General features: G+C 35.2%; 1 protein-coding gene across 1 annotated transcript in view; it reads right to left on the bottom strand.

Moving 5' to 3' along the window:
* LOC142344754 (uncharacterized) overlaps nucleotides 1-19882 on the bottom strand; it is a 47086-nt gene extending 27204 nt beyond the window's left edge. The window contains exons 1-2 of the mRNA XM_075396651.1: nucleotides 19123-19882; nucleotides 10239-10506 (exon numbers count right to left, since the gene is read on the bottom strand). Coding sequence (XP_075252766.1) covers nucleotides 10239-10506; nucleotides 19123-19498 — 644 coding nt within the window. The 5' untranslated portion in view covers nucleotides 19499-19882. The remainder of the gene's footprint in view (nucleotides 1-10238; nucleotides 10507-19122) is intronic.
* Nucleotides 19883-20942: the final 1060 nt, after the last annotated feature.

A 20942-nucleotide genomic window follows, 5' to 3' on the forward strand; every position in this document is an offset into this window, starting at 1 on the left:
AGTCACGACACACGGATGTTTGAAGACTTGCTTCGATCGCTCATCCCGTCCAGTGACGTGCAGTTGTTTGGGGGGAATGGGATCGTTTAGCATTTCCATCGATCTTACCCTGTTGTCAAGAAAGGTCATCAGTTCGTCAAATTTGAGACATTCAGTGCCTTCATTTTTGAGTTCCCATGCTTTCTGAGAGTCGATATCCAATTTTGTGAAAAGAAGATAGTGCCACATGTCGTTATCAACTTGTCGGCCAAGTGAGTGAATCGACTGAGTTACTTCATTGAAAGTACTGTGTAGCAGACGGAGTTGGTACTTGCTTTCTCCTCTCACAGGCTTGAAATCAACAGCCCTAGCTTGCAATGTGCGTAGAATTATGCGATCGTTTTTGTATCGCTGCTCGAGTAGATTTCTTGCAGTCTCGTAGTTACTGTCAGTTGATGATAGGCTTTTTATTAGTTTTTCAGGGGGACCTGATAAGCAACTTTTCAGATAAACAAGTCGCTGGCTGTTTGACAATTTCGTGTTGAGGTGCACGGCTGTATCGAATTGATCGATAAAGGCTATCCAGTCAGTGAATTTGCCATCGAATTTGGGTAGCTGTATCTGTGGTAGCTTTGCAACATGCGGCTGGTGCTGTGTTGCATCTCCGAAAGACGTATTCATAGTCACGTTTTCGTCCACCTTTTCCAGCTCAAATTTGTCTATGGCTTTTCCCATTTGAAATAGTTTCTTGCGGACTACTGTGTGCTTGCCTTGAACCAGATCGAATTCTGTATCGTACTGATCGTCCTGCACTGTTTCCAAATAGGATTCGTCTAGTTGCTGTTGAATTTTGAAGCATTCAGTAGCTTCGGAGAGGGCCAATCTGAGCTCGTCTTCGTTAAATGGCTGGCTAAGTCTATCCCATTCATCAAAGATCTTGTTGAGCTGTCGTGAATTGGCACGCCTCCTTCTGGAACTTGTCTCTGTAGACGCTGCTTGGCTCATTTTGTCGGCGGACCAGAATAATGTACGTTCGCGATAGCTGTTTACTATGTAAATAAAGGATTGAATTAAATATTGAATTGTCTTTTGAATCAAGAGAAATTAGTAGCTAAACAAAGCGAGTGAATTTTAAGCGGGAAAATTTGCGTGTGTTTACACAATTGAACAAAATCAGCCTTAGCGAGTAACATCAAAAGTCATTACATGCGTTGAGTAATTTATATGTTTATACACTACCTGATGCCTTCAATTTTCCAAAAAACCTTTTAGATGATTCAGAAAAAAAAGTTCGTGCAATAGTTTTTATCCTGCACAAAGCATAGACTTGTATAGAAAAGTTTTAAATAACATTTTGAGAAAAAATTCATTTTTTGAAAAATTTTGGTCATAGAGTTGGAAATTTTTAATTTTTAGGCTTGAAACCGTATAGAAATGTTGACGAATCTCCATTTAACTTGGGGATAATTTTACTGACTTAATAGGCGTCATGATTTGGTAAGCCAGGATAGACGGAATGAGTATTATTTCTTTTCCACATTGTCCAGGTCCTGCTAAATTTACTTATTACGAGATGTCATTTGCAGTCATCATAAATTTTTTGGTGACAGGTACACTTTATCAGGAAGCCCGCTTGTAATTTATCATTGCTAGTAATTTATAATACAAACATAACCGACTAACGTCGGTCGAATTGCTCTCAAACGACCGGCGGGCGGTTGTCAGCACCTAACCACTGTTTAGTGAGGTTAGCTTTCGCTTGATTGAAGAGGCGTCAGGCTAGGGTAATAGACGATATTATCACGCCACATAACAGCCGCTGAAGTGAAGAGAAAGAGAAGGAAAGAAACGCCAACCAACACACACACATAGAGAGAGAAAGAGAGAGCTAGAAATTTTTTCCATGAGATTCTAGCCTTGTTAGTAACTAAATCATATAAAAAACTGAAAGTGCAACATTCAGAAGAAAACTTTCCACATTTCGCAGTGACGAAAATGTTCAAAGAACATTTTTTGCCTCTGGATTTTTGTCATGTAACCCATCTGCAAGACTTAAAAAGCTTCGTTGGCCAGTATTAATCGTTAAACTCAAAAAAAGACTCAAAAACTGCAAATAAAATGACAAAAATTTAAAAAAAAAATGAAAAAATCAGAAGTTTTATTAAAAAATCGATAAAATTTGTGATATTAAAAAGTTCAAAACTATTCTATCGCAATAAAAATTGTTCAGTAACCTATTATCAAAGCCTATACGAGGTTTCTTGGGGCTGGAAGAACTTAGATAATGACAAATTTTGAAAAATTTGAAAAAAAAATCAAGTTTTATCCAACAATTGCTAAAAATCGTGATGATCAAATGTTGAAAAACATTCTATTACCACTAGAAACTATGCAGCAACGTATTATCAAACCCTTCAGGAGGTTGTCTGAACCCTGAGGCTGAAAAATCTTGAATAATGAAAATATATGTCAAAAAATTTTAAAAATATAGCAATTTTCGTCAAAAAAACCTAAAATTCGTGATGTTGAAATCTTGAAAATGATTCCATTACTTCTAGAAACTACATAGTAACCTATTATTAAACCCTCGAGGAAGTTCCTTGGCTCTTGAGGCTGGATAAACCTAAAAAACGACAAAAACTTTCAAAAACATTGAAAAAATTTTCAAAATTTATCAAAAAAATGCAAAAAAATCGCAGTGTTGAAATGTTGAAACCATTCTATTACAACTAGAAACTATTCAATAACCTATTATCAAAAAATGATCAAATAGAAAATATCAAATCCTAGAGTGGATTCCTTGACACCTAGGGCTGAAAAACTTAAAAAACTGACAAAAATTTTAAAATCTTGAAAAAAATTGTGAAAATTAGTATAAATTTGTGTTTTTAGCTAGCGGTTGTTCGTCAGTAGCTAGCCACGGGTGGGGGGGAGGGTGCACGGGGGTGTCGATGGGGGTGGCGACAGTCGGGTGGGGGGGGGGGTGGGGGGCAATAGTGGGGGGGTCAGCAGTTGGGGGGGTGGGGGGGTCTTCAATCTCTAAGAACCGCTGTTCACACCATAAGTATAAGACTCCAAAACTGTTTGAGCTGAAACAGAGCTAAAAGTCTCTAAGAGCACTTAATGCCCGCTGGGCGCTACCTGTTTATCCCGTTTTTTAGGACGAAAAGTCAAAAGCGTCAGACGAAAAATTGGTCAAGCGAAAAATCGCATAAAAAAAAGACCGACAGGACTAATATAATTGCTACAAACTTCGTTTGAGAGCAATTAAAAACTTCAGGAAAATTGACTTGTAAACGACTGGCCGTGCAATAGCCGTAGAAAAACTACATGGATTTTACTAGTGCCATTTTGCTTCTATCCCACTGTTCTCAGCTTCTGACGAAGAAAAATGATCAAACTTTACGATTCCTATTTTTTGTGAAATTCGCAGTTTTTAGAGCAGAGGGTAAATTGAAATTATTGGTAAGCTAATTAATTGCCTCAACCCTTCAAAAAAAGTGGATTTAAAACACCTCCGGGTGCAATAATTGTCAGCTTTCTATATTTTTCTCCGAGATATCTATAGTAGACCCTGAAAATTTTGCTTCAAAAATATTAGAAAAAGCAATTGGTCCACGGACCGTTGGGTTTTAGGGGTGAAATTGGAAAAAAACCGAAAATTTGGAGGCCACTGACAGCTGTTCATCTGTTTCATATCCACTACCCTTTAATATGACCGCAAAATGTTTTTCCTCGGAGCTTTGAAAATGAGCAAAATTGGAAAATTGATGAGGAAACGACCAGCGCCAATTAGTGTTTCCCTCATATTAATAAAAATGAGAGCAATCCGTTATTGCAAAAAAAATGACATTCGATAGAGGCCACCTGGCATGGGAGTTTGCGAATCGGCAACTTGAGCTTTAACAAGCTTTATTAGGCTCACTACATGCGTATGGAGACTAGAAAATCAGATTAAGGAAATATTTTCTTCGTAAAAAGTTTCCAAAAGATTCCAAAATTTTGGAAAATATTTGAACGAATCTTGTCTTTAGATGAAAGCAACTTCAATGCTAAAACAATAAAAAGCATTCAAAGTCCTGAAAAAAACTGGCGCTCAACTACTGTCTTGAAATATAGCAATATAGCTTTGTTAAAACGTTCTGTTTCGCAAACTTATCAGGTCGTTCAACAATCAAAAAAATTTCATTCCACAGCTTTAGGTTAAAAATTTAAGAGGGAGGAGAAGCTAAGACATTTTTAGTTTAAACATTTAAATTACTTTAAACTTTTCAAATTTGGAGGCCACTGACAGCTGTTCATCTGTTTTATATCCACTACCCGTTAATATGACCGCAAAATGTTTTCCCTCGGAACTTTGAAAATGAGCAAAATCGGAAAATTGATGACGAGACGACCAGCGCCAATTAGTGTTTCGCTCTTATTAAAAAATTGAGAGCAATCCTTTATTGCAACAAAATGACATTCGATAGAGGCCTCCTGGCATGGGAGTTTGCGAATCGGCAACTTAAGCTTTAGCTGTATTAGGCTCACTACATGCGTATATATGGAGACTAAAAATTCAGATTAAGGAAATATTTTCGTCGTAAAAAGTTTCCAAAAGGTTCCAAAATTTTGGAAAATAATTGAACGAAACTTGTCTTTAGATGAAAACAATTTTAATGCTAAAACAATAAAAACCACTCAAGTCCTGAAAAAAACCGGCGCTCAACTACTGTCTTGAAATATAGCAATATAGCTTTGTTAAAACGTTCTGTTTCGCAAACTTATCAGGTCGTTCAACAATCAAAAAAATTTCATTCCGCAGCTTTAGGTTAAAAATTTAAGAGGGAGGAGAAGCTAAGACATTTTTAGTTTAAACATTTAAATTACTTTAAACTTTTCAAATTTGGAGGCCACTGACAGCTGTTCATCTGTTTTATATCCACTACCCGTTAATATGACCGCAAAATGTTTTCCCTCGGAACTTTGAAAATGAGCAAAATCGGAAAATTGATGACGAGACGACCAGCGCCAATTAAAGTTTCGCTCTTATTAAAAAAGTGAGCGCAATCCTTTATTGCAACAAAATGACATTCGATAGAGGCCACCTGGCATGGGAGTTTGCGAATCGGCAACTTGAGCTTTAACAAGCTTTATTAGGCTCACTACATGCGTATGGAGACTAGAAAATCAGATTAGGGAAATATTTTCTGCGTAAAAAGTTTCCCATAGGTTCTAAAATTTTGGAAAATATTTGAACGAATCTTGTCTTTAGATGAAAGCAAATTCAATGCTAAAACAATAAAAAGCATTCAAAGTCCTGAAAAAAACTGGCGCTCAACTACTGTCTTGAAATATAGCAATATAGCTTTGTTAAATTAGGCTCACTACATGCGTATATATGGAGACTAAAAATTCAGATTAAGGAAATATTTTCGTCGTAAAAAGTTTCCAAAAGGTTCCAAAATTTTGGAAAATAATTGAACGAAACTTGTCTTTAGATGAAAACAATTTTAATGCTAAAACAATAAAAACCACTCAAGTCCTGAAAAAAACCGGCGCTCAACTACTGTCTTGAAATATAGCAATATAGCTTTGTTAAAACGTTCTGTTTCGCAAACTTATCAGGTCGTTCAACAATCAAAAAAATTTCATTCCGCAGCTTTAGGTTAAAAATTTAAGAGGGAGGAGAAGCTAAGACATTTTTAGTTTAAACATTTAAATTACTTTAAACTTTTCAAATTTGGAGGCCACTGACAGCTGTTCATCTGTTTTATATCCACTACCCGTTAATATGACCGCAAAATGTTTTCCCTCGGAACTTTTAAAATGAGCAAAATCGGAAAATTGATGACGAGACGACCAGCGCCAATTAAAGTTTCGCTCTTATTAAAAAAGTGAGCGCAATCCTTTATTGCAACAAAATGACATTCGATAGAGGCCACCTGGCATGGGAGTTTGCGAATCGGCAACTTGAGCTTTAACAAGCTTTATTAGGCTCACTACATGCGTATGGAGACTAGAAAATCAGATTAGGGAAATATTTTCTTCGTAAAAAGTTTCCCATAGGTTCTAAAATTTTGGAAAATATTTGAACGAATCTTGTCTTTAGATGAAAGCAAATTCAATGCTAAAACAATAAAAAGCATTCAAAGTCCTGAAAAAAACTGGCGCTCAACTACTGTCTTGAAATATAGCAATATAGCTTTGTTAAAACGTTCTGTTTCGCAAACTTATCAGGTCGTTCAACAATCAAAAAAATTTCATTCCGCAGCTTTAGGTTAAAAATTTAAGAGGGAGGAGAAACTAAGACATTTTTAGTTTAAACATTTAAATTACTTTAAACTTTTCAAATTTGGAGGCCACTGACAGCTGTTCATCTGTTTTATATCCACTACCCGTTAATATGACCGCAAAATGTTTTCCCTCGGAACTTTGAAAATGAGCAAAATCGGAAAATTGATGACGAGACGACCAGCGCCAATTAGTGTTTCGCTCTTATTAAAAAAGTGAGAGCAATCCTTTATTGCAACAAAATGACATTCGATAGAGGCCTCCTGGCATGGGAGTTTGCGAATCGGCAACTTAAGCTTTAACATGCTGTATTAGGCTCACTACATGCGTATATATGGAGACTAAAAATTCAGATTAAGGAAATATTCTCGTCGTAAAAAGTTTCCAAAAGGTTCCAAAATTTTGGAAAATAATTGAACGAAACTTGTCTTTAGATGAAAACAATTTTAATGCTAAAACAATAAAAACCACTCAAGTCCTGAAAAAAACCGGCGCTCAACTACTGTCTTGAAATATAGCAATATAGCTTTGTTGAAACGTTCTGTTTCGCAAACTTATCAGGTCGTTCAACAATCAAAAAAATTTCATTCCGCAGCTTTAGGTTAAAAATTTAAGAGGGAGGAGAAACTAAGACATTTTTAGTTTAAACATTTAAAATACTTTAAACTTTTCAAATTTGGAGGCCACTGACAGCTGTTCATCGGTTTTATATCCACTACCCGTTAATATGACCGCAAAATGTTTTCCCTCGGAACTTTGAAAATGAGCAAAATCGGAAAATTGATGACGAGACGACCAGCGCCAATTAGTGTTTCGCTCTTATTAAAAAATTGAGAGCAATCCTTTATTGCAACAAAATGACATTCGATAGAGGCCTCCTGGCATGGGAGTTTGCGAATCGGCAACTTAAGCTTTAGCTGTATTAGGCTCACTACATGCGTATATATGGAGACTAAAAATTCAGATTAAGGAAATATTTTCGTCGTAAAAAGTTTCCAAAAGGTTCCAAAATTTTGGAAAATAATTGAACGAAACTTGTCTTTAGATGAAAACAATTTTAATGCTAAAACAATAAAAACCACTCAAGTCCTGAAAAAAACCGGCGCTCAACTACTGTCTTGAAATATAGCAATATAGCTTTGTTAAAACGTTCTGTTTCGCAAACTTATCAGGTCGTTCAACAATCAAAAAAATTTCATTCCGCAGCTTTAGGTTAAAAATTTAAGAGGGAGGAGAAGCTAAGACATTTTTAGTTTAAACATTTAAATTACTTTAAACTTTTCAAATTTGGAGGCCACTGACAGCTGTTCATCTGTTTTATATCCACTACCCGTTAATATGACCGCAAAATGTTTTCCCTCGGAACTTTGAAAATGAGCAAAATCGGAAAATTGATGACGAGACGACCAGCGCCAATTAAAGTTTCGCTCTTATTAAAAAAGTGAGCGCAATCCTTTATTGCAACAAAATGACATTCGATAGAGGCCACCTGGCATGGGAGTTTGCGAATCGGCAACTTGAGCTTTAACAAGCTTTATTAGGCTCACTACATGCGTATGGAGACTAGAAAATCAGATTAGGGAAATATTTTCTGCGTAAAAAGTTTCCCATAGGTTCTAAAATTTTGGAAAATATTTGAACGAATCTTGTCTTTAGATGAAAGCAAATTCAATGCTAAAACAATAAAAAGCATTCAAAGTCCTGAAAAAAACTGGCGCTCAACTACTGTCTTGAAATATAGCAATATAGCTTTGTTAAATTAGGCTCACTACATGCGTATATATGGAGACTAAAAATTCAGATTAAGGAAATATTTTCGTCGTAAAAAGTTTCCAAAAGGTTCCAAAATTTTGGAAAATAATTGAACGAAACTTGTCTTTAGATGAAAACAATTTTAATGCTAAAACAATAAAAACCACTCAAGTCCTGAAAAAAACCGGCGCTCAACTACTGTCTTGAAATATAGCAATATAGCTTTGTTAAAACGTTCTGTTTCGCAAACTTATCAGGTCGTTCAACAATCAAAAAAATTTCATTCCGCAGCTTTAGGTTAAAAATTTAAGAGGGAGGAGAAGCTAAGACATTTTTAGTTTAAACATTTAAATTACTTTAAACTTTTCAAATTTGGAGGCCACTGACAGCTGTTCATCTGTTTTATATCCACTACCCGTTAATATGACCGCAAAATGTTTTCCCTCGGAACTTTTAAAATGAGCAAAATCGGAAAATTGATGACGAGACGACCAGCGCCAATTAAAGTTTCGCTCTTATTAAAAAAGTGAGCGCAATCCTTTATTGCAACAAAATGACATTCGATAGAGGCCACCTGGCATGGGAGTTTGCGAATCGGCAACTTGAGCTTTAACAAGCTTTATTAGGCTCACTACATGCGTATGGAGACTAGAAAATCAGATTAGGGAAATATTTTCTTCGTAAAAAGTTTCCCATAGGTTCTAAAATTTTGGAAAATATTTGAACGAATCTTGTCTTTAGATGAAAGCAAATTCAATGCTAAAACAATAAAAAGCATTCAAAGTCCTGAAAAAAACTGGCGCTCAACTACTGTCTTGAAATATAGCAATATAGCTTTGTTAAAACGTTCTGTTTCGCAAACTTATCAGGTCGTTCAACAATCAAAAAAATTTCATTCCGCAGCTTTAGGTTAAAAATTTAAGAGGGAGGAGAAACTAAGACATTTTTAGTTTAAACATTTAAATTACTTTAAACTTTTCAAATTTGGAGGCCACTGACAGCTGTTCATCTGTTTTATATCCACTACCCGTTAATATGACCGCAAAATGTTTTCCCTCGGAACTTTGAAAATGAGCAAAATCGGAAAATTGATGACGAGACGACCAGCGCCAATTAGTGTTTCGCTCTTATTAAAAAAGTGAGAGCAATCCTTTATTGCAACAAAATGACATTCGATAGAGGCCTCCTGGCATGGGAGTTTGCGAATCGGCAACTTAAGCTTTAACATGCTGTATTAGGCTCACTACATGCGTATATATGGAGACTAAAAATTCAGATTAAGGAAATATTCTCGTCGTAAAAAGTTTCCAAAAGGTTCCAAAATTTTGGAAAATAATTGAACGAAACTTGTCTTTAGATGAAAACAATTTTAATGCTAAAACAATAAAAACCACTCAAGTCCTGAAAAAAACCGGCGCTCAACTACTGTCTTGAAATATAGCAATATAGCTTTGTTGAAACGTTCTGTTTCGCAAACTTATCAGGTCGTTCAACAATCAAAAAAATTTCATTCCGCAGCTTTAGGTTAAAAATTTAAGAGGGAGGAGAAACTAAGACATTTTTAGTTTAAACATTTAAAATACTTTAAACTTTTCAAATTTGGAGGCCACTGACAGCTGTTCATCGGTTTTATATCCACTACCCGTTAATATGACCGCAAAATGTTTTCCCTCGGAACTTTGAAAATGAGCAAAATCGGAAAATTGATGACGAGACGACCAGCGCCAATTAGTGTTTCGCTCTTATTAATAAAAGTGAGAGCAATCCTTTATTGCAACAAAATGACATTCGATAGAGGCCTCCTGCCATGGGAGTTTGCAAATCGGCAACTTAAGCTTTAACATGCTGTATTAGGCTCACTACATGCGTATATGGCGACTAGAAATTCAGATTAAGGAAATATTTTTCTTCGTAAAATTTTCCAAAAGGTTCCAAAATTTAGGAAAATAATTGAACGAACCTTGTCCTTAGATGAAAATAATTTTAATGCTAAAATAATACAAACACTCAAAGTCCTGAAAAAAGTGGTGCTCAACTACTGTCTTGAAATATAGCAATATAGCGTTGTTAAAAATTTAAAAGGGAGGAGAAACAAAGACATTTTTAGTACAAACTTTTAAATTACTTTAAACTTTTCAAGACAAAAATTTTACTCATGAAGACATTAGTTGGGGGGGGGGGGGGGGGTGGATGGGGGATAGAAGGTATAGATTTTGTGTAAACCAACTTACAAAGCTGCCTGGACCATGGCTGTAGTCGCCCAGTGTATCTGACCAGAGGTAGACAATATCCTCATAATAGTTCCTCCACATGCAAACATCAACAGCGCCACAGTTATCACAGCACACCCCATGTAGAAACGCAAATTGGCCTCGAAATCCGATTGGGCTGCAGTTGTTGACTTGGACGGAAAGCCCAAAACTGGAGGTTGGATGACCAGAATGGCCCCTACCATTGCACCAAATGCGCACAGTATTTGGAAAAGGGAAGGCTTCTCTCCTAAAACGCTAAAATTATATATCTACTTTAACCAAATATGCTCGCCAGTGAAAAATTTTTTTCTTTACATGCACCTTTTTGCTCACCCAACAGAGTAGCATTGTGATAATTTGTCAACACAATGAGAAGGGACAAGCATTCATCTTGTCTCATCCAAGGAGTGTGCAGATCAAGGTAAACTGATGAAAGCGGAAGAAAGAATATAATGGACGGATAAATCGAGATTTTCACTGCCGATTAACTGTTCAAACTGAAATCTAAACTTTACCAAAATCAGACAAAAACAACATATAAGAAGGACAGACTGTAACAAAACCCTTCAACGAAAGCGTAAATTTAACTTATCAACTTATCCAATAACTCATCAAATAGGTCAATAAGACAAGTTCAAACACTACGCCGCAAAACGTGGATCTATTCTGTTCCCCCCACCCAGCTTAGTGCGCTTATAACTTTTACGCTCCCCAGTCACACGTGCTAGTTTCTTAACATAGTAACGTGCTATATAAGAACATAAAATTTGTAACGGGGGGGGGTGGGGGGGGGTTGTAAAAACACTGTCGGCAGATTTATCAAATTTGAACTAAATTCCCTTTTTTGTCACTCTTTTTCACCTCGTTTATAACTAATGGGCCGCAAAACTCCCCGACAAAATCAAGCCAATATGCTAGTTTCATTGTTTGTTTTGCGGCGTATAGACAGAAGAAAGAACACGCAAATTAGAGGAAAAAATTTTCGAGCTGTAGTTTGTTGCGCTATAATTCTTCATCACCGAAATTTTTCTCAAAGTTTCAGTCCGGATTGCCTCGCACATATTAAGAAATTCAATGAGTAAAAACGGAAAAATCAAAACCATTTAAAAATACCGCGACCGCACTAACATGAGGTCGGTAATTCAAAAATGGTGCTCAGAATTACAGAACAAAGACAAATTAATACAACCGACTACTGTCAGTCGAATCGCTTTGAAACTGCAAGCGGGGTCGATTTTGCCTCGCTTTGGCCGGGAAAGGCTAACGTTAATAAAGGGCTAAAATATGGTATAAGACGTTATTACAGATCACAATAAAGATTAAAATGAAACCAAATTGGGCGGTTTTAGAAGAATTGCCACAAATTTAATTAGAGGCTTACATTCTGAATGTTAGCAATTAAAATCATACAAGAAATCAAGCAAAGCATGAAACTCAAAAAGTTACATTCAGACACACTAAAAATTCAAGAAGATTTTTTGTCGACAAATTTTCTAATTATAGTTCTCTCAAAAACCTTATCAACTAATGCCTGACCAATTTATCTCAAACGACTGGACGGGCATGTGGGCTGGTTTACAGCTCCAACAGTTGCTTCTCGAACCACTAATTAAAGTTTTCTCAGCAGCTTCGCCAAATCTCATATTTAGAGACTAGTAACGCTCTCAGAGGAGTGCGTAACGACTTAATGACGTTGGTCAATACCAATTCATTCCCTTTCTCAAGACAGCAATTCCTAATTGAAACGCTTTTTAATTTCTGTAGTAAAAAACTGAAAAACGTTAACCAGATAGAAATTCAAATAAAAAGACAACCAGGAGTGAACGAGCCATTACTCAGTATTCTTCACAAATGGTTTTCCTATTTATTAAGCGAGATTTCCTAGCACTAGTGAAGTGACATTAATTTGTATTACCCTCGTTTTAGAGGAGTTTTGGGTAAATAAACAAAACGAGCGAATTTTTCCACAGCGATAAAAGTCGACGAATTTGGACCTCATTTTCGTTGACTTCTCCAATTTTCTGAAACAATAATAATGTTCACTCCATTGACTAAATATCTCGGCTATTTTAACTCTATGCTAATCTTTCAATTCACTGCCTGTACTATTAGTCACAGAAAAAGTAATTACATCACCCCCACTCAACTTCTTAACAACAACTTTTTATTATTTTAAGAAGAAAGATTTAAGAACACGTTTCTTAATTTGCAATCATCTTGTTCATTTCGTAAATAAATCTTTTAAAGATGGTAAATTTCCAAGTATTCTAAAACCAGCTAAAATTGTACTTCTGCACAAGGCAGGGGCGAAAGACGAGGTAAATAACTACCAACCAATTTCGCTTCTCATTGTATGGAGTAAAGTTCTTCAACGCGTTATGTATAATCGAACTTATACTTGCTTCGAAACTTTCGATTTGTTCCATCCTAATCAATTTGGTTTTCGAAAAAAACATAGCACTATTGACGCCATTGCAAAACTAACAGAAACAGATCGTGAGAGCTGCAATTGTAAGGTAGCCACATTTTTTATTGACTTAAGAAAGGCTTTTGACACGATAGACCACGAAATCGTATTACAAAAGCATGAACTATATGGTATAATATGAGTTTGCCTAAGAGGGATTTGTGATTATTTATCGGAAAGACAGCAATTTTTTTTCAGTCAATAATTCCAGTTGCAACTCCAGCTGGCTGAAGTTAAACTGTGGAGTTCCACAAGGCTCGATTCCTGGCCCGCTACTTTTTTGATATACATAAATAAACCTTCAAGACGTGTGCCAAGTCTTCAGAAGTTTTCTCATCGCAGATGATACCAACTTAACAGCAGACAAAAGTGATTTTGAATCAATGCAAAACTATTCGGTCATTGTAGAGAAATGGCTCGACGCTATCAAAACTTGTGAAATGAATATTAAAATAGGAAACAGTCCCTCTGATGTCAATAGGTTTCCGTATTTAAATTAAATTCTGTTAATATAAATGAGTCTGAAAGCTGCAAGTCTCTCAAAGTGCGTTTGGACAAAAAATAAAAATCACAGAGCACATTGAGGAAGTGAAAAAAAGTTAGCAATGCAGTGCGGATTAGTGTCAAAAATAAGGCATTATGTACCAAGAAGGGTCTTACTCCAGTTTTATTAATCAAATATCAAACCAGTCATCCAATATGGTGTGCTGATATATGGATGTGTAAGCATTCCCGCCTTGAAACCTTTAGTTCTATTGCAAAAAAAGTTGACAGACTCATTCTGTTCCAGAAATACAGAAATGAAACTCAATTTTTTTGAGAACTGCAAAGTCTTAACTGCTCACAAAATACATATTTACGAACTTCTTAAATTTGAAACAAAATCAGTGTATAAAATGCACACAGATACATATCTTAATGAGTTATTTTCTTTTGAATTCCGATCAAACAATTTAACAAGATCATTGCAATGGTTTTTGAAAATACCAAAGTGTAAACGAAAGTTCGAAAGGAATTCAATGAGATACAGAGGTGCCAATTTACTTAATCTTTTTTTATTGAAAACAATGTGTTACTATCAAACTATAATGAGTTTTCTAGTTGTTCGTTTGTCACTCCGGTGCACAAGATTAGAGATAACTACATTTATCGAGTTATAAGTTAACAAAAACAATCTTCTAATTGCTACTTTGTGTACACCTTTCGCGGATTTTTTTTTTTAAATTATTCAAAAGACATTACTGAATGATTCCATTTGCTGTCGCAGGGGCTTCCTAAATGGGTAAAAAGTTGTCAAAAATAGAAAATTCCAAACAAATTGAGAATTTCATCTATTTTTCTGCTTAGATTTTTTTCTTTTTTTTTGAAGTGATATCCAATTGCAAAAGAATTGAGGGCAGTGCTCAGTGATCCAGTCGGATCCGTAAACTGTCCTCTCTGAGTGCATAATGGTTTTATGTGTAATGCAATGATAACTTGACGCTTTCTGATCTTGAACTCTAAAAGTAGGAAATTTTGTCACGTGTTATATTCTGATGTTCAGAGGAATTATTTATACTCAGAGGAATTAACTCTCTCTTTCTCCCTCTCTCCCCCTCTCCCCCCTTTCTCTCTCTCTCTCTCTCTCTCTCTCTCTCTCTCTCTCTCTCTCTCTCTCTCTCTCTCTCTCTCTCTCTCTCTCTCTCTCTCTCCTCTCTCTCTCTCTCTCGCTCTCTCTCTCTCTCTCTCTCTCTCGCTCTCTCTCTCTCTCTCTCTCTCTCTCTCTCTCTCTCTCTCTCTCTCTCCCTCTCTCTCTCTCTCTCTCTCTCTCTCTCTCTCTCTCGCTCTCTCTCTCGCTCTCTCTCTCTCTCTCTCGCTCTCTCTCTCTCGCTCTCTCTCTCTCTCTCTCTCTCTCTCTCTCTCTCGTTCGAAACGTTCTAATTTCACTCAAAATTGCAAAAGAAAAAAAATGACAGGACAACACAGCCCCTTGTGATTTTTAGTTGAACAATAAAGTTTACTTTGAAAAACTGCACCAAAACTATCATCATCCAATGAATAAAAAAATTATTTAAAGTTATTTCCACAGAATAATCAGTATACTTGAAACTGAAAAACCAACTCCGTAGTCTTTCAACTTGCATTTTGAGACATGGTTCATGCAGACATTCTCATACTTTTTCCCCGCACTATGTTTCAGTTCAAAGAAGTTAGTACAAAACGATTGAATATGCTGTTTAACCTTTAAATTAATTTAGGCAGTTCATATCGTGTCCGGACAAAACAGTCCCTGACAAAACAGTCCCTGACAAAACAGTCGCAGACAAAACAGTCCCAAATTGCAAAATATTCCCAGACAAAATAGTCCGATAAAAGCAGAAAAAATAGCCCCAGACAAAATAGATGTTTGAGTTTTAAAAACTTGTTTCACACCCAAACTACTAATTGAATTACATAATGCCATGTCTCACAACAGCGCTCAAAAGATCTGCCAAGAAAAAGACTACGAGAAAAAAACAAATAAGCAAAATTTAAAAAAATTAATGACGAAAACTCAATATCTAAATGTAAAAGGAGCTAGTAAACAACGTCAAAATGCATTCAGATAAAAGCTTAACTGCACAAATTTTCTTTTACCTTAAGTATTCAGCAGATGGGACTTTTCGTTAAGAAGACCAGGTAACAAGTAAAAAGGAAAAATAATGATGCTAAATTCAAACATCTATCAACATTTTTTAAAACAAATAATTTCAAACGTCTTAAAATCACTAGCTTTAACAAAACAATTCTCCATATGTTTGTTATGAAACAATTACGAAACTGATAAGACCGGTCTTTGCTTAGACTAAGCCATAGAAACGTACTAAAGATACAGAAAATCTCAAGAAAATACAAATAATCTGCGGAAACAAATCGATGAGGCCATTAAAAGTATTAGCTACATCTAAATTTTGCTTTTTTATTTAAATTGTGATCTATACTGATCGAGCTAAAATTATACTGAACGATTAAATAAGTTCACTTGGGCCACATTTGAAAACAATTGGGCTCAGTGATTACGCGAACGTGGTAAAAAAATGAAAAAAAAACAGACATTGACAACTCACAAAACATTTATGAAAACGCATATTTTCCTCGAAACAAAACATCAGTTACAATATAATATCAATCGAAAATTTAATTTTTGAATAACAAGGAGTTGGATGGAAACACTCAATGATGAGAATTAGTTAAAAGTCGACGAAAGCAACAACAAAACTATACAAAAAACAATACAAAAACGAAAAAAAACAAAAATAAAAAAGAATAATATAAGATTTGAGACTATTTGCTATCATCTAACAGCATAGGGTAATATCATTTATTCAATCTTCAATTAGAAGCTTATGAGACCTTTCAGCACTTTGCGGCTACACAAAGAATAAAAAACAGCTAATTCTAAAAAAATGAGACAACTGTCGACGCCATTAGAAAATGAATTTTTCAGTACAAGGAATTCTATTTTCAATTAATTTTTTAACAGCTATAAGCCTCCTCTTTCTGTAACTATAGGACTTCAAAAAATCAACAAATATGGACAAATATTATAAAACCACGAAATCTTATCAGAAAACCCGTAGTATCAACGACATTAAATTCAGTAGCATTCAACCGAAGTCAATAAATACGCTACATTATCACTCGATTGGAAGAAATGCTGTTTGTCGTTGACCAGTCAGCGATCAGGAATCAGAATAAGTCTCATGACTTTTAAAAACAATAACAAATACAGACAAATACAAAACTCTTTAGAAAATTGCGAGAAGAAAGTGTCGAATCCATTTGATCCAAGAGCTTTTCTCTGAAAACTTTATCATTGATTCTTTTAACGTCTTCTCTGAGCCAATGGGAACTATCAATTTTAGGATAATGCGATAAGATTCCAAAAAACAAAATTAAGAAGAAAATATCCAAAGATTTTAAAATATATATAGAAACTCGTCGCATTGAAGTCATAAAGCCAATAATTGAAGGAAAAAACAATTAGCCAAATTAATGTTGGTTGCAGTACGAAATACGGGGGTCCTGTCATTACTGAAATTCAATTAGAGTTAGCAAAAATAAGCTTAATACCGGCTAACGTTCAAAAAAATTCAAGAAATTATTTTTCAATGTCTTAACAACCATTAGCTTTCCACTCAAAGCACTAGATAGGTTCACTTAATTCTCATTAGGAAAACTATTGCACTTTTAGTCATCGTCTCTATGGCATAGGACTTCTAAAATTCAGTAAAATTTAAAAGAAAATCAAAATTTCATTAAAAATTACGAACACTCAGTGTCGAAGGCAAAAAAAATTATGAGCGATTCCTTGTAAGCTATTTTATCTGTTCATTGGGCATCATTGGAATGTAATGAGGTTTGTCATTAGCGGTTCATCGATATGAAAGGTGATTATTTTAGTGACTTAAAAAAATAAAATTTCTAATAAACAGCTCTGAAATAGAATTCGAATTTTTTTGATAGTAAATCTCCCTGTGAGACAAGAACTAGTCTTTTTTATCGCCTTTCGTCTATTGGGAACACCAAATTCATGCATCTTGTAGCGTGAAAGTTAATTGTGAATTAATTTTTTCTGGTAAAAATGTTAATTCGAACATAAATTACGTTAAAAGTGAACAAAAGTGAACCAAATATCCCGTGTTCACATGAAACTTTAAACCTCGATAACTCCTCGAAAAAAAAAACGAAATTAAAAAACTTCTTTAATTGCGAATTCTACGCTAGACGAGCTTCTCAATGATACTACTCACATTTCTCTACGGTGAATATATCGATCGGACAAAATTGTCTGAACAAAAAAAACCATTTGAGTTTATAGTTCCTCCCCACACAAGTGGGATCGGAACGATTAACAACCATAGTCTATGCGTTAATTTTCTGAATGTTTTGTTTTTAATTGATACGAACAAGGATTATAAGAAAAAGTTGTTTCAAAATACATATTTTGGCTAAAACTAAGTAAAAATCAGCTTAATGTTTTGTCTGGGAATATTTTGCTGTTCGGAACTGTTTTGTCCGGGATTGTTTTGTCTGGTATTGATTTCAAGTACCAGACATGGCACTTGTACCAGACATGGCACTTGTCCCGGACATTATAATATGGCACTTGTTTTGTCTGGTACAAATTTCACCAACAGGAATTTAATTTTTGGAAGTATGGTTTCGTTTGAAAAATATCAATTCTCTTCACAGATTATTACGCTATCTTTTAAATGTCTTCAAAGAAGCGGTATCATAGTCTCCAAACTCTGAGCTTTAATACGTTTCGCTCTCAAGGTTTCAAGCAATTACAGAACCAATTACAATTTCCTTGAAGTATCATTGTGGCAAACGGATCATTCATTTGCACAGAAAATTGGATAAGTCCTCGAACGCCTAATTTGGATCAATGCGGGAATGGATTTTCATCATTTTTAAGAGTTAGCGCATCTTTTAGAGCCAGAAGACAGTTTTCGTTAAACTTGGCGTCTTTTGTAAAACTTTTGTAAATTTTCTTGTCCACATTTAAGAAACCTCCATTTTAAAATGACAGGATAGTGATCACCGAAACTTTCGTGCTCAACTACTTCAACACTGTGATTTAGATTTTGTACAATTAAATGGTTAGTACAATAGAAAAGACTGTTACTCTTATAGCTTTATTCTGGAATAGTTGAAATCCATTGGCTAATATTTAGCATTTGTTTACCGTTTAAAATTTCAATGTTAAGATGTGAAACTAAAAATTATGTAAGTTTGAAAAACCTATAGAATATGGCTTCAATAATTTGTGGATGAGAGGGGTCGAAACATATTGTGCGACTGAACACAACCGATCCTACATATTGACAGTTACCACGCAATAGCTGCAACTGGCTGTAAAACTGTATTCAAATAGATTAATTTAGTAAAATCTCAAATCTCAATATTCTACTAAAAAGAAAATATAGCCCGTCCAGCTATCTTTTTATGCAAATACAACAGCACATTAGAAACATAAACAGACTAACGTTGGACGGACTTCCTCGGTCGACTGGCGTGTCAGACAATTTAGGGGTATGGGCTAGGGAAATACTTTGGGCGCAAAAACTTCCGATTGGGGAGGGGTTTGAACCCACGACCATTTGGATGAGAGTCGGTAACATTACCCTCATCGCTTCAAGTGCTATCTATGGTCATCGCTCACAATCGGTTCCATTTTAGCAACAACTTTTAGCAGCGACTTAACTTCTGAATCACTCAAAAATCAAAAGTCAAACGTGAAAAAGTCACTTAAGAAGAGAAATCGATAGAATGTTCTAAAAGAAAACGGTCAAACAAAAACTTAGCATTAAAAACAGAAACACGTTTACAAAAATTGCTTCAAACTTGGTTCGAGAGCAATTAAAAACTCACTGAGAATGATGAAGGCGACAATCATTGTAAAAGCTGTTTGAGTCTGCATCAAGAAACCAATCTCCGTCAGAGGAAAGTACGCCAAGCTCGAATAAAATAAAGCAGCTGCTGCAGAATCAAAGCCAGATCGCAGGAACAAAAGCTTCCAATTTTTCTGAATTTGGCGGACACCGTCATAGCCACAAGAATAGATCGTAATTAAAAGCAATACCTGAGCTGCGAAGAAACCACGGTATAAAAATGGCACCAGAGGCGGCAATTTTGAAATTTTGACAAGAGAGAATATCGCTGTCATGCAGACACACGCCAGGATTCCGATAAGCTTTCCTCGAGAATGTGTCCAGACAATTTGAAGACAAGCCAGCACTGATTGCATAGTTCCAGTGAAAAATGTAAATATGATAGAAATAACAGAAAATAAATAGTCGTAATCGTATTTACAATTGAGATGATATGTTACAAAGCACGCTATAGACCTGAGAACGATAGATTACCGGAATTGCACGGAAGAAATAGTAGTAAGTATTGGCCGCGTTGGATAATACATGTTAACCTGCAATAACAACAACAAACATGAAAAACAGAAATTGGAACCTCCCAAAACTGTCACTTTCCTTTTTTCTTAGTTATGGATTCGAATCCACTCTAGAATGCAAATTAGGGCGTTGTTTAATGCATATTAATCAAGTCGAATGATTATAAAAAATCCAATTTCACGAAGAAATTCAGAAGTAAAAATTATTTTCATCAGACGCGGTTATTGACCGTCACGCGCGCAAAATATGCTTAAAATTTGCCATGTAGCTTTTCGCTTAAATTATAAAAAAATCTGTCTGAGCTGAGAAAAATGCATTAAAATTTCATTTTCGATTATTTTTGAGCATGCATTAAACAATGCTAGCATAAAATTTAGCTCAAATTGTATAAAACTTGTTTAACTATAAACAAAAAGCAGCGGCAAATTAACTACAGTTCAACGTCGTTCACCACAGAAAACCAAGTTAAAAGCTTTCAGTTATTCAAATTTTTATGTAGCCTTCACAGTCACACTTAATTAATTTTAGTTCTCAGTTCAAACGGCCTACCGCCTGTGATTGAGTGGTTGAATGTCACTTAAAAAACCTTATATTTGTGTGCAAAGATGCCAAATTTCTTCAAAAATTATTATTAAAGACAGTACATTGGAAATCATGTGACAACTTAACAACAAAAAGCTGATTTTAATTCCTTGGGTTATGAATTAAATTGATATTAACTGGTTACTTAAAACTCACTCGAGTTTCCTAACAGTTCTTGATTAAATTTGAGAAGTATTAACTATCGGCGAACTCCACTTGACCCCGTTTGTTTGTCCTCTTCTTCTTTTACCTCACTAAATAACGTGTTTACTAAGTGCTGTCTCCTAGTACTCCATGAAATCTATTTGCGATGTTGGGCCGTTGAAGAGACACCTCAATTTTCAATTTCGCGACAAAAAAAATGAGAAAACAGTACACCTTTTATCGCCGTGTCATATTTAATGCCAGCGAGCAGACGTTTTTTCGCATCCCAAGTATGCAATAGACATAAATAGACCAGAACAAAACGTGATTAATTTCAACATATTTATTTATGGCGGCTGTTCATAGTTCTAGCTGTGATTCACATCGAAAAACTGCCGTGGTCGATAACACGTGTCAAAACAGTTCACTAAGTTGACTTTTAAATTAAAATTGAAACCGAAAATATAAACAATTTAGCTCGTATTTATAGTAGTTATCTATGCAAAAATATACAGAGAAAATTTAGATTTGCTAAAAATATTTTATTTGACTGACATA

This window comes from Convolutriloba macropyga, chromosome 8, assembly GCF_964194025.1.
Source record: "Convolutriloba macropyga chromosome 8, txConMacr16.3, whole genome shotgun sequence".
Classification (NCBI taxonomy): Eukaryota; Metazoa; Xenacoelomorpha; order Acoela; family Convolutidae; genus Convolutriloba; species Convolutriloba macropyga.